The 15816-nt window shown below is 37.9% G+C and overlaps 1 protein-coding gene across 1 annotated transcript; it reads right to left on the reverse strand.

Annotated features, from left to right (window-relative positions):
• Nucleotides 1-26: 26 nt before the first annotated feature.
• LOC117321251 (semaphorin-5A-like) lies at nt 27-8421 on the reverse strand (the record flags this gene model as incomplete). Its single annotated transcript, XM_033875722.1, has 8 exons — nt 8300-8421; nt 7317-7877; nt 6356-6532; nt 5956-6117; nt 2551-2721; nt 1561-1740; nt 746-952; nt 27-269 (listed from the first exon to the last, which is right to left on the reverse strand). Coding segments are annotated over exons 1-8 (1804 nt in total), but the record flags the coding sequence as incomplete, so codon positions are not given.
• Between the last annotated feature and the right edge of the window lie 7395 nt (nt 8422-15816).

The raw sequence follows: 15816 nt of genomic DNA on the forward strand, positions 1-15816 counted from the left end.
AATCAACATCGACCTCCAATACAAACATAGCACTCGTCGCATCTCGGCCGATTCCGTACCTTGATGTAGGGTACGGAATTGGCCGATGTTAGCCGATTGATACAAACCTCTGTTGAATGACATTGTAGGTGAAAGTTCATGCGTCATAACACATTGACAAACATCCTGTGAAAACTGGGTACCGACAGGGCATGCGCGAGTCTTGCGGAAGTCCGAAGTGATCTCTTCGTACCAGTAGGAACCCAAGGGTGAAGGACGATATGAGCAATCTGTAATGAAGACAACTTGTTGTATTTCATGGTTTCTTGGGTCTTAAAGGGGCATTCCTTCGTTCGGACATCAGAAACGTGCCAAATTTCTTTTGATAAAATATATATGCCCGAATGAGGATTATATGAGTTTTTGTGCCTATCAGTAATGAAAGTATTGCCAAAATGTACAGAAAAATGACGTTTCGTACACAAATACCGTCTGCCTTTGCGGTAATTAGTGATACTTCGGGTCGAATTGAGAATTGTTATAATATAATACTTAAGCACTTTGTTTCCCTTGAGAGTAAAATTGATACTTGGGGAAAAATACAGTTTCATTTTGGCGATATACACTTTATTCAAACGTAGGAATGTCCCTTTAATGAAAAGACCATTTAAATAGTTGTGAATGAGCAGTTAGCGAGTTATTTGCACGTGTTAATTTTTTAAGCATTTTGAAAATTGCTCCTTGGAGAATTACAATTAGTTTATACTTTTTGCTTGAAAACCGAGAGATGGCCGTGAATAGCACTCTGCCTTGCAGGAATTGTCGACATCTTTCATACATCCCAGACCAGGAACAAAATGGAATCCGTCAGGACAGCACCGAAGATGAAGATTTCTATGGTCGCTTTCACATTTCCAGTATTCCCGACATGAATACCAAATTTCACTGCCTGTTATCTGTCCGGAGCACAAATCTAAAAGGGAGCAAAGATATTCAATGTATCGTCATACATTACTGTGATTTATCTTATAATGCTGTTTTAGGTAAAACTCTTACAGCTAGCCCGAGTTTCCTCTGACCCTGACACCAGAAATGGTCAGAGGAAACTCGGGCTATCTTTATACAGCAGGAATTCACGAAAAGAATTTGATAATACCGAACAAGGTGCCACGTAGCCCGAGTTTCCTCTGGCCCTGACACCATGTCTGGGCTTGGAATACACCATGTCTGGTGTCAGGGCCAGAGGAAACTCGGGCTTGGTGCCACGGATCTTAGCTGCGATGTCGTAGTTCAAGACGACAGATTTTTTTTATGACAGGCGTCGACAAAGCTACCTTCCGGTCCCATGCACGACAACGTAACAAATCTCTGTATGTTGAAATAGTGCTGCGACATCATAATTATGTCAGTATAATTTGACAAATATGTCTGGTTGACCGAATAGTGCTATGGATGCTTATGCTCCATGCTTATTATTAGCATGAAGTAAGTATGGTGTTTTATTTAAAGGCTGTAATTTTTTCAGTGATGTTCAGCGTTAAAGATGTTTTTGAATTCAACACATATTATTGTACAACATACCACACTCCGATTCGGACGGCTGGACACATTTCTGCTGTCGGTTACTCCAGAGTTGTCCGTGCGGACAGATCTTCTGCAGAGCTTCATAGCCCGGTGCCGGACACTGAACGTACCTCGTACAATCGTGAGGACATCCCACATACCGTCGGCCTCCTGGGCCTAGAATACATCTCTCGCATTCTAAAAGAAAAGGGGCTAGTTGTTGATATGCATTCATTTGTATAGTGATGAAATGTTTTCTGATCAATGCAGACAAACAGTTTACTTTGTTTTGAACCTAGAGACGAATGTAGTTTGATAAAATATAACAGAGGGTACCGACATCCAATCAAAACTTAAAATCGATAAAATAATAAATAGATAAAGATAAATAAATAGATAAATAGGAAAATGTAGAATTACATGAAAAACCTTGACAAAAAGCAAGAAGAATAAGACCAGATTTTTATTTAAGATATCTATTGATAAAATTGAAGAATTTTGCAAGGTCTATATCGCCCGTTTTGATAGTCTCTTGAATATAATCGTATGACAACCCAAAAAAGTAGGCCAAGAAAGGGTCACAGTTTGTTCCCGTGGTTATGCCAACAGTCTGCTTGGAGACCATCTGTGCCCTAGTACTAACTAGTCGTCTAGTCGTTAATAGTTACTTGGTCGTAGCTAGTGGACGAAGGAGTTCCGAATGTTTGGAATGACGAATGGCAGTGAAAATGGCCAGTCTGAACCCATCGTACGTTCGCAGACGGAGGCGAGGTGTTCCGATTGTGCAAAGGGCGGGAAAATGTTTGCTAGAAGAGGCGTTTTCAGGAGCGGATGTTCAAGATTGGTCTTTGGAGGTTTTCAAATCCAACATAATAAATTACTAGTATACATATTCTATCCCGTGAGCCCCTAATGTGGTAGTTTGCCAAAAAAGTGTCAAAAAATCATTAAGATACAATGAATTAAAATGTTTAAATTGATGACGTCACTAGAATAACCCAATATTACCTTGACACGCGATTCCTGCGTTACACATTTCCGTGTCCATTCCTGGTCCGAGGCAGCGTCCGTCTACTCCGGGGCTTGTGTCTGTACACTTCCGGCGGCGCTGTCTCACGCCACGCCCACACGTCATAGAACATGGTTCCCATGACAACCAAGTACCCCACGTTGATTCAACTGGATATATTTAAGCAATGATTTTAATGTTGTTATTATCGATATGACAGCAAGATGTATGGTCGTCAAATGCCACGGGAACCCGTTAGGTTCCAAAGGGTTCCCATGCCACATTTGCCCATCATTAAACATTAAAACCACTGTTCAATAATCAATACTTATATTTACATTGTCTTACCATTTTCGTCAATTTTGAAAAAAATGAACCAACAAAAAAGTCCCCGCCTTTTTTTTAACGTCACGTGACCTACTGGGTGTTATAGGTGTATGATGGCAACTGCCTCTCAGTATTGTGTCAATGGGAAAATGTGGTGCAAATGTAAACATATGTATATAAAGATGGAGCTTCAATGTTTATAGAGTGACGCCCTTCACCTCACGACTATTATATTATCCACACAGACTACTGTATACAGATTTGAGTTCAGAGTTATTTTCGCGATTTCATCAAGATTTCGCTGGAACTGGCGACCCGGATCTGCTATTTGTTTATAAATGCTTAGTAAAGAAAGCTAAGCGTCTTGTAACGTAAGTTTGCAGCAATGCTCGGAAATTGAAACGATTACTGCATATCTGAATTTGCGGTCGAATCATACAGCGAAAAGTGCGAAAATGATCCAGTCGTGAAAATGCCCCTGTATAGGTCTACTGTAAATTGCGTTTTTATATTTTTGTTACGCTGGGAATCTTCTAACCCAGTTACTAATGATTGATCAACAGCTAAAAATATTTATATCCATATTGCTAATGTTGTTTGTGATATATACATGTATATTTATATGGGGCAAAGAAGTAATTCTAACATTGTGTGGACATGAACAATGTCAAATGTTCGAGGCAATCCATCCCTTTATTAAGACACAGAGAATACAAATACGATCAAATGATATATAAACAGTACTAGAAAATACAATAACATACAGTAAGACTAGTATTTTTGGTAGTAGTTGAAATAACCATGAACCCTTCGGCTGGCGTGGGCCGAAGGCGGTGGCTAGCGTGACATGTACAAAGCCATGTTCTATGATGGAACGCTATGTGACCAACGGCCAAGACATTTGAAAATATCCCGCGTGTGCAATTGGCGAATTGTTAATGGACGTTTCGTCCCAAACTGATTTTATATGGATACAAGGAAGGAACAGGTGGACGATATTGTATAGATACTTGATGCATTATCGTCCATGAGATGATGATGGATATAGTAAATATATTGTGTATAAAGTCTGGATAACTCTCAAAATACCATGTAAAGAGTCAAATTGGCCAACGTCCCTGATAGCAAAGGAGGTGGTGCATAGGAGGGCTAAATCGGCACAAGGCGATTTTTTTCCCGGAAACATATTTTTGTCAAAAGCATATATAATATCCCCGATTATGTGGGAGGAATTAATTTCCATTCCTCAATGTATATATTCTTTTTTTGGTGATTTCATTATATCCCCATCTAACTGCATAAGAAGCTAATGTTTTGACCACTAATCATTATAGCTAGAACACATTTTTATTTCCTATTTGTGAAACAAATTCACCCCACTTGTTTAAGGTTTAATTTTGTATATGAATCATCACGCTCCGTGACACTAAAATTAAATTTCAGCCTAATTTGATGTCTTCTTTGTGAAAATCATTGTTTTTAACTTTTCATTTAAAGTCTAATACCACAAAGTTATTAATGGAGTACTATCAAAATTTCCGGTTAGAAATAATCTATGGATATTCATAAACATTTAATGAAACAAATTTATTTGGTGAATTACTGGATATGCCAAGATTTTATTATGTTAAATGCATACACCCCCAATTTTGGACAACATATCAAAGTACCGAAAGTACTGAAAAATAGAGGCAAATGCTAAAAATCCAATAAAAATAACAATGCAACCAGACTTTACTGCTTGTGTCAGACAGGGTGCTCCTTTTTATCCCTTGGGTTTTTTAATACAATTTACTTCATGACCTTTCTTTGTAAGCAAAAATCTTTTGTTATCCAGTAATTTTTGATGATTTTTTTGGTTGTGTATCAAGATTAATATGCAAACATGTTTTTTAAAAGCAAAATTTGATAGTACTCCAACGATTATTACATTTTATCTACTTAACAAATAAAAGAAAATTTCAAGAAGGTAATTTTTTTACTGATAATTTTGTTAAAAAAGCTGTAATTACACTTTCTATTATACAAATTCATACTAAACACACATGTTTTTATAAAATATAACATCACATGAGACTATCAATGCAATATGAAATTTATCAAGTACTTTTGTACGAGAAATATACTGAATTTAAAAGGGAGGGTACACATTTTTTACAGAAATCATGTTAGGTGGCGCTGCTTATACAGCATTTGCCAATTTTCGTTTTAGTGTCTAAAATGACATGTATTTGGTAAAAGTCTATCGTCTATCATAATATCATGCATAAAATAATATTCGGCCGTGGGCCGCCATGCACCACCTCCTTTATTTGAAAAAAAATATCAGGACTGCACAAACAAAAATTTACGAGGGCCGCAATGTCACTATGGGATACACTTTAGACTGTTGGGGACTGTCAAGAAAAAGGTCGACGACGGGAGGCGACTAAATTTGAGTATCGGTGCAGCAGTGTAGTGTAAAAATATTGTCGACGACGGAAGGCGACCAAATTGAGTAGCGTACATGCAGTATATTGTCGACGACGAGAGGCGACCAAATTGAGTAGCGTGCGTGCAGTGTATTGTCGACGACGGAAGGCGACCAAATTGAGTAGCGTGCATGCAGTGTATTGTCGACGACGAGAGGCGACCAAATTGAGTAGCGTGCATGCAGTGTATTGTCGACGACGAGAGGCGACCAAATTGAGTAGCGTGCAGTGTATTGTCGACGACGGAAGGCGACCAAATTGAGTAGCGTGCATGCAGTGTATTGTTGACGACGACAGGTGACCAAATTGAGTAGCGTGCATGCAGTGTATTGTCGACGACGAGAGGCGACCAAATTGAGTAGCGTGCAGTGTATTGTCGACGACGGAAGGCGACCAAATTGAGTAGCGTGCATGCAGTGTATTGTCGACGACGAGAGGCGACCAAATTGAGTAGTGTGCGTGCAGTGTATTGTCGACGACGAGAGGCGACCAAATTGAGTAGCGTGCGTGCAGTGTATTGTCGAAGACGAGAGGCAACCAAATTGAGTAGCGTGCATGCAGGGTATAATAAATTATCAAAACTGTTCTGTTATATAGTTACATTACCTGGACAAGCTGACATCCTACATGTTGATGTTCCTGTCTCTGATGTTCCAGGCCTACATTGAGACCTAGACAGACACGGTCGAGAGCGTGAGCGCGTGCCGGATCCACATGTAGCAGAACATGGGCCCCAAGTTGACCAATCCACTCCTCCGGAGAAGAACGCTGAAAAACGCACTAAACATACTAATATCTGCTTATTTGTTGTTGCCATGGCTAGCCAGGGGGTAGAAGAATAATGTTTTGTTAAACTAAAACTACTATGACTACCACAATAACACCGTGTAGAACCCTGGTGTAACTGTTGGCAAAAGGGGAACTTTGGAAAACCATATTTGGAAAGTGCTGGACCAATCAAATTTTTTTTTTAGTTCTACCGCCTTATAGACAAGTCCAAACTTACCTAAGCAAGGTTGTGTGTTACAATCCATTCTTATGTTGGGGGCTCCTGTACAGAAAGAGCCGCCATATTGCGGAAGTGGGTTATTACAGAAACGAAATCTCCTAGATACACCGCCATCACAACTTTTTGAACAGGGGGTCCAGCTGAGCCAGGGTGACCAGCCTCCATTGACCGCTTCTGTAATTAACAAAATGTTTAAAGGTTTTAGCGCATTTTAATAAAGGTGTTGAGCAAAAATGGTAAAAAGAAAGGAGGACAAATTGGGGAACTGCAAATTAAAATGGAGGAAACGGCAAACCAAACGCAAACGGCAAACCAAACAAACGGCTCCAATCGAGCATTCACAAAAAGAACTTAATCAAGATAATACATTGTTCATTATGTTGTGTGTCTATACCAGGATTAGACCGCAGGCGTCTGCTTGTGGTAAATATTAATGAAAAATAAAAGCCCCTACTCCTACAATATCAACACTTGAAGATCAGACGATGCATCGACTGTGGAACGGCAGTAGGCTATCTAGAACTGTTTTAAAACAGTCTGATTGGTCGACAGTTATAGTTAGTTTTGTTTACAGAGCTGTCGACCAATCAGATTGCCCGTTGCAAAATATGTAAACTACTTCCGTTCCACAGTCGATGCATCGTTGGCTAGCACGACCACTTCATTGCCTCACGGCAAACGTTGATATCTAAGGATTCTGAACCAAAGTACGTTACTGAAGTTTGTGTTCATTTGATATTTCAGTCGGATTGAACTTGAATTAAAAGTGAATCGAAGTTCATCTCCCACTTCCGATTTTTCAATTGATTTAATTGTTGATGTAGTAAGAGTAGGGACTAATTTTGTTTTCTATAAATATTAACCAGATGCAGACGCCTGTGATTAGACCTTTTAGCAATAAGGAAACTTGTAGTATTAAGGGGTTATGGTCAAGGCTGAATAATATTCATAGAATTACCTTTACATAACCTTGCGGCTATCCTCCCGACAAGAGCATAGAGCATGCCAGCATCGGGGACTTCTAATACCCAGCCGGGACTAATTTCGTTCAGTTCACCAATGTCCCGGAAAGGTCCGAATCCTACCGAGAGGATATCTATTCCTATTGACCTGGCAAGGTTAGCCTCTACTAGCGCCGCCTGGTGGTCATTAGAATGGGAAGCACTGAGAAGGATGGCACGCTTGGCCGCGTCCGGTCGACCGTAGTATGACAGCATCTTTCTCATTTCCGATAATCCCTTAGCCGTGGCCGAGACACCGAACCCAGGACGGAGAAATCCGAAAGTGTGGAGGGTGTAGACTTGATGTACACTGAAAGGCATGATGTCATCAATACCTGTGCTGTACAATATGGCGGCCACTCGAAATGATGCTGGGCCCACTTGGAGAACTCGCAGAAGGTTGTTGACGAACACGGCGATGCCGGGGTGCCATATTGGAATACCACGTGGTGTGGTGAAGCGCGTGAAGGCTGAAGCATCCACGACTAGTACCAGGTCCACGAATCCGCGACAGCTGTCTGTGGATAAAGAACAGTGGGCTGGTTTCATTTCAAGACTTTAAAGCATCTACGTTATAGCATTATATCAATCTCCATGAATACCAGGAGGCACACTTCACCTGGAACTGTGACCGTCGCCACTGATTTGACCTTGAAAGTTTGTTGAGATAGTTAATACACATCTTGATATGTCCTTTTCTCAATTCGCTATTGGTCAAATAACACGGACTAAGGCATCATTGTTCATAAGAAGATTTTAAAAAATGAATGATACGAATTTACTTTTACCTAAGGGTCTCCTAGGAAAATTCTGTTGTTTTTTTCTCACTATTTGTTTGAAAATTTAGACATATTTCTCTCTGTAATATTGAATATACGATAATATAATGAAAACGACAATATTTCCCGGGTAATGGACGGACGGCCAAAAACATACTTACATGTGACGTCATCAGACAGAAAGACAGCCTCGCTATATTGTTGACAGAGGGCGTTATGGAAGGTCAAGGTCAATATTACCAGCACTGCATATGTGGTATACATGACTCCGCCAGAGGACGCTGTCTGAGAGGAAATGAAAAGAATAAATCGTGTCAGCATAATATATCAAAATAGGAACAAAATCAAAACGAGTATAAAGACGCCAAAAGAAAAGGGAAAACAACACGAAGTGTAAAAACCATACAAAGTTCGATAGAATCAAACAAATGTATAATTTTAGTTTCACAGAACTGTGGTGCTGTACAGGAGTGTAAGGGTTACTGAGAGGAATATTTCATTATATTTTATTTAAAGCAAAAAATGGCGGTAAATTGTCTTTTTTAATTTTACAATTTTGTTTTTAAATATTATTTTTATCGTGGCTTGATCCTAGTTTAGGATGATGTTTGTCTACAAAATGGTTGAAAACTATGTTTACCAACAAAATCAAAGAAGTTAGATGGGTGTGCGATCCCGATCGTCTTCAAAGCTAGGAATAAACACAACTTAACAACAACTCCCATGCGCAGTAATACGTCTGCGCATATCGGGTTACACACTTGTATGTTACGAAGCATTTGTTCATCTAACAATGTGAGGAATTCTTTCTCTATTTGAAATTAATTTGATGGAAATGTATTTAAATATATACAGGGATTTTCCTACAATTTTTCAACTGGGTCCAGGGTCCATTAAATTGGGACATAAGGGCATTTGGAAAAACAAAAAATAGTAAAATTCATACAAATTTCAGTTTTTTTTTATGAATATTACCTTTATATTATTTTTGATTTCATTTTGTTATCTGTAGCTTTTTTTTAACCCATGTATACCGAAAGTGTGCGAATTAAGTACCCCCACTCGATTCGTTTAGCTCTATGTGTATTTTTTTTAGTTTCCTCTACCGCTATTTCATGGCCGACACATGTTACACTATACCATGGTTTCAGAATATTATTGGTATTTAAGGATTAAAACTGTCGTTTTTTGTGTCTATTGTCGATATAGATGCCAGAGCTTTGTAAACAAACGTCATATTGTGCGCTAGCATATATTCATATTCTATATTCATATCGTATACGTCATAATCGTATAATATGTTTCGATCATATCTCCTCTTATATGTCGATATGCGAGTGTTAATAGGTTCAATTTATAGTAACTAATCGTTCCGTGTATGTAGAATCCTTCATTCCTTGCAACCATTTTGCTGGCCTTCGTTGGACAACCTTTTCTATGTCTTCGACAACCAAACAGAGATTGCAAAATCCAAATGGGTCCTTACCAATGTTTTATATAGAGGTATACATGTTTGCCCGTCCATATGTTGAAAAGTTCTCTTGAGCATGGTGATTGAACATGGAGTTTGCCTTATTTACTTTTTCATTTCGTCTTCAAATGTGAGTTTTTAGTCTAATATGTTAAGCATATATCTTTCTCCGTGTCCGTTTGTGTCAATATATGGTTATTTATGGATATGGGTCCTCCCTTATCCACCTTTCCTATATACACTTGCAGGAGCAATGTTTTGCTCCATTTTTCAAATTTTCCGTATCATTTTGGAAAACTGTCTTATGAGTTTAAACGTATTTTATTGTAACAAATTTACAACAGGATTGGGCACAAGTTATTACAACTTATAAACGCCCTCTCCTAACACAATTACATATAAATAATTACACAATGCTATAAAATACATATTTAGTATTGAATAATAGATATATATTTTTAGAGAGAGAGAGAGAGAGAGAGAGAGAGAGAGAGAGAGAGAGAGAGAGAGAGATGCAGAGAGAGAGAGTAGCTAGCGAGAGCGAGAGAGCTGTTGTCATGACTCTTTGCTCTCGCTCGAGCCGAGTTGTTGCTTTTTTTTCTCGCTGTTCTCTCTGTCTCTTTCTCTTCTCTCGTCTCTCTCTCTCTCTCCTCTCTCTTTTTCTTTTCCCTCTTTTCTCTCTCTCTCTCTCTCCTCTCTCTCCTCTCTTTTTTTCTTTCCTCTTTCCTCTCTCCTCCTCTCTCTTTTTTTTTTTTTTTGTTTCTCGCGCTAATTCTTGCTTTCCATCACTCCCTGTACCAAATCACCCCATCACAATGGTATCCATTCCATAACTTATACTCAAATAACAAACAATTTGTAGGGATAAACATTCTCATTTAAGACACAATGGATACACGTTTTACTTTAAAATATAAATCGATTGACTTCTTAAAACCTGTTACTGTCCTTTATGAAATGTTGAACACATAAGAATACTTCAGAATTAATATTAAAAGACATTTCTTGATTACCATATAACAGAAAGTCTAAATCTAAGGGTACATGTAAATTTAAATCATTTAATTTCTGAAAGAGAATGTTTCTTTGAATAATGTAACGGCCACACTCAAAGAAGAAGTGATAAGCATTCTCACACAAATGTCCACACGAGCAGCTCGGAGTTTCCGCAAGGTTCACTCGAAATAAATCATAATTTAAAGAACTACACCGGTGCCTAAGCTTCGTGTGACTAATGTTAATTTTGCGGTCACCGATACCAAAGAAGGGAGGAGGAGAAAACTGATTTCTAGGTTTCAAAGAATTTTTGAAAATGCTAAGAGAAGCCGACGATCTGACAGAATTTTCAAGGGAGTTACAACAACGAAGCGTAGACGGTAAGAATGAAGAGGAAGTTGACGATAGTCTGCAATATGGGATTCTATAATCATTTACATTTCTCAATGGATACCTAACATTATCTTGAACAGTAGAGGGAAGTTAAGAAGCAATATACTCTGGAGTTTGATTGTTATGCATCTTATACAAAAGTTGAAGTTTTCTCCTCTTTCTTCTAGCAGACAAAGTTTCTAAACCAGTTTCAAATTGTAAGGCGTAAACACTTGCATATGATGGAAGACCCGTGATAATTCTTGCCGCTTCGCGTTGGGCTTTTTCTAACTTTTCAGATTCTAAATTAGTACATCCATCCCACAATTCACAAGCATACTCTAAGATTGGTAAAATAAAAGTTAGGTAAATTCTCAATAGAGCGTCTCGTCTAAGTATAAATTTCAATTTTCTCAGAGCATTTATTTTCTTCATAACAGAAGTGTATATAGCTTCTACATGATCCCCCCCATTTTACACTAGAGTTTAAAGTAACACCCAAATGCTTATGGCTATCGGTAAAGTCTAAAATGTTTCCGTCAAATTCAAGCTCTAATATTTCATCTATTTCATTTCTATTCGTGATAAAAAGTACATCGGTTTTATCAGGATTAAAAGTGACCAGCCAGGTTTTGGCCCAAGTATTAAGAGATTCCAGATCTCTATTAAGAATAGTTTGAATTTGAATACAAGAAGAGGAGGAATATATTTATGATTTTTTTTTTATGATCATGATTCTTTGTTCGTCATATGCTCTACATTGATTTAATATCTAAATGTGCTGTTGATTTGTCTCTGTTTTGAACAATCATTTGAGATTGCTGGGTTTAAAGTCATGACGTTTGTCGTGAAATGTGCATTACACGTTTAAATTCGTGTGAATATTGACACTGCCTATGAACTGCATACTGTTGTAGCGGGGAAAACCGTTTGAGGCTTTTCTTGGGTCAAAGATGGAAGAGCCAACTCTCATCCGGAACTCCTCGAGACAATATCTGATGAGTTCTTGATGAAACAGATCGATTGAGATGTATGATGTACAGGCCTACATGTTCATTAATAAATTTCAATTGAATTAATCTCTTATATACACTTGTATGGAGTGTTGCAAAAATAAATATGCTTCCTATTGGTTGCTTATGCATAACACAGATACTATGACGTCACGATCCGTAAATTACACAGACCCATTTGTGACGTCACATGCTTGTTGCTAAGCTGCTTAGCAATCGGTGAAGTCGGAGTTTAGCAATCTCTCCCGTAAGATTGACATTTTGTTTGAAATCTTGGATCACCACGATGGATAGCAGGATGTTCTTGTAATCCGAAGGGTTCTGATGTTAAAGCTGCCTTGTGGCGATTTAACATCAGAACTCGACCCATACAGAAAACGAGCAATTTTTCCGACCCACCCTCAGGTCGGCGTTTGAACAATATTTCCCCTTATTCCCTTCAACCTGACACATAAAATGTATACATCGATTAAAAGGTAAGATATTATTTTATTAGCTTACATACATATTTTACTCACTGGTCATCGTTCACTATATATATCCGTCAACATTCTTTTCAAACCTGTTTTCAGCATAGTTTTGAAAATTGCCGCCATCGTCAGGACACAAGATCTCGCGAGATTTCAATGTAAACAGATCGGGCAAAAGTCCCTTGTGACGAGATTTGGGTCACGTGATTAGCTATGGTGGTAGCTTTGAAGTTCTCTGAAAACGAGATGGCAAAGTATGCGGATGGATATATTTAGTGAACAATGACCAGTGAGTAATATATGTATGTAAGCTAATAAAATTTTATCTTACCTTTTAATTGATGTATACCTTTTATGTGTCAGATTGAGGGGAAATGGAGTAAATGTTGTTCAAACGCCGACCTGAGGGTGGGTCGGAAAAATTGCTCGTTTTCTGCACGTAAGAAGTTCTGACGTCTACATAGTAAGATCGTCAGAAAATTCGGACTAGATGTTCTTGGTGTCTGTGGCATTGGTGAGTGCCGTGCACCAGTTTCCCACTGTCTACCGGGACTTTACTTGGTAAGTTTGGACATTTACAATATACGGGGTTCACCCTGGACCCAAAAATCATGGGCCATTTTGACAAGATTTCAGAAATCGTATGGGCCAAAACTTAAGTTAGTCATAGAAAATTGAAGAAATTTGTGAGTTTTGGTGGGCCATTTTGGAAAATATGGGGCAAATGGCCCCATGCCCCCTTCCAGAGTTATCCCTGCAAATATACAAAGTTCACTTTTGACATGTTTTACCCGTTCGGTTCCGTTTCGCAACTTTATTAAAAAATTGTGGATTTATATGTGGATTATAGTTCTACAGACGTTCATGTGAAGCCCAATGTTCATCCAGTCTATTATTGGTGTGTTAAAATTTGTTGCTGTTACTACGCTCTCTGGTAAAGTGTTACAAACGTTCACTAGAGTCTATTCGCTGTGAGAAAATTCGCACATATTCACGATTTTCTGCGGTTTTCCTCCAACTGGTCGAGGACTGTGTTTTTTTTTTATTTTGTTTATATAATGGTGACTGATGCCAGACTTTTGCCATTTTAAAATTAATATCTCTTTTCAGATTAAGTTCGTTTTGAAAAAAAAAAGTGATATGACCCTCTTCCGATAAAATGGATACATTTGATCAGATTATGATAAATACTGAATACAAATCCGCCAATTATAACTAATAACAGCGTCGACCGGCAGACACACCGTCATTTTCGCCGCGTTATTTGCGGTACCTTCGTAGGGAGCAGTCATTATTTAAAGCGAAAAATGGCGGTAAATTGACTTTTTCAATTTCATAATTGTTTTTGTTTTCAAGATTATTTTTATCGTGGAATTAGGCTTGATCCTAGTTTAGGATGATGTTTGTCTACAAAATGTTGAAAACTTTTTTTACCAACAAAATCAAAGAAGTTAGCTGGTTGTGCGATCCCTATCGTCTTCAAAACTAGGAATAATCACAACTTGACAACAACTCCCATGCGCAGTGATACGTGTGCACATATTAGGTTACGCACTTGAATGTTACGAAGCATTTGTTCATCTAACAATGTGAGGAATTCTTTCTCGATTTGAAATTAATTTGATGGAAATGTATTTAAATATATGTACAGGGATTTTCCTACAATTTTTCAACTGGGTCCAGGGTCCATTAAATTGGGAATTTTTACGCGTCATAAGGGCATTTGGAAAAACAAAAAATAGTAAAATTCATACAAATTTCAGGGTTTTTTTTATGAATATTACCTTTATATTATTTTTGATTACATTTTGTTATCTGTAGCTTTTAAATTTTTTTTAGGGGCGTGGGTCCTTTAAACGGACCCTGTTTTTATTTTGTAGGAAAATCCATGTATATCGAAAGTGTGCGAAATTACGTACCCACACTCGATTCGTTTTAGCTCTATGTGGATTTTTTTAGTTCCCTCTACCGCTATTTCCTGACCGACACATGTTACACTATCCCATGGTTTCGGAATATTATTGGTATTCATATCGTATACGTCATAATCGTATAATATGTTTCGATCATATCTCCTCTTAAATGTCGATATATGCGAGTGTTGATAGGTTCATATGTAAGATCCTTCATTCCTGGCAACCATTTTGCTGACCTTCGTTGGACACCTTCAACATTTTCTATGTCTTCGGCAACCAAACAGAGCTTGTAAAATCCAAATGGGTCCTTACCAATGTTTTATGTAAAGGTATACATGTTTGACCGTCCATATGTTGAAAAGTTCTCCTGAGCATGGTGATTGGACATGGAGTTTGCCTTATTTACTTTTTCATTTCATCTTCAAATGTGAATTTTGAGTCTAACATATTAAGCATATATCTTTCTCCTTGTCCGTTTGTGTCAATATCTGGTTATTTATGGATATGGGTCCTCCCTTATCCACCTTTCCTATATACACTTGCAGGAGCAATGTTTTGCTCCATTTTTCAAATTTTCCGTATCATTTTGGAAAACTGTCTTATTCTTTTTCTATAATCTTTATACTTTTGTATCATCCGTAAATAGAAACGTACTCGATTTAAATGACTTAAAAAATGAGTCCGGTAGATCGTTTATAAACGTTTAAAGAGAATTGGTCCTAGAACAGATCCTTGTGGTAAACCTGATGACACACTTGTCCATTCGGAATTTTCCCCGTTTATAGCTACATTTGGCATTCGGTTCCCCTGGACGCTATTATTCCAACTTATAACCTGATTTGAGAATTTATAACTTTAATTCAATTTAATTTATCATCGATTACAAATGCATATCACGGTACATGTATATTCAGGTTAACGCCAAATATGGCGTTTCTGAGGTTTTGAATATCAAGAGTGTTTAAAAAAAAATGACTTAACTTCGTAACTTTGTATACATGTGTAGTGTGGAGCCCGAGCCAGGTTACGTCTCAGCAATGCTGAATTATCTTACGGGAACAGAGGCGGAGAAAAATTTTCCGGCGCCAGCCGATGTATTGTGGGCAAGTATTGTATGAAATAAATAGATAGATACATAAATAAATAAATAAAATTAAGTAGTTACAGTTTTTTAAGTGCGTAATAATCCTTTTTCCTGTGTAAACACTAAGTATTTTTTTTTTAATGAATTACCTTCTTCGTGCGCAATATTTTCATAACGGAACTGTTTAATGAAATAATGTGATCATGAACAATTAATTGATTATAGGGAATTGGAACTGAGGTATTCTGTAACCTTCTGTGCGTTCTTATGACCATGCTGTTTGTTTATGCGTCGTCGATTGGATACAGCGCCAAAAGGAAATGGAAATCCATGGCTTCCATGTTCCAGGAATGGAG

Source organism: Pecten maximus, unplaced genomic scaffold, assembly GCF_902652985.1.
Source record: "Pecten maximus unplaced genomic scaffold, xPecMax1.1, whole genome shotgun sequence".
Classification (NCBI taxonomy): Eukaryota; Metazoa; Mollusca; class Bivalvia; order Pectinida; family Pectinidae; genus Pecten; species Pecten maximus.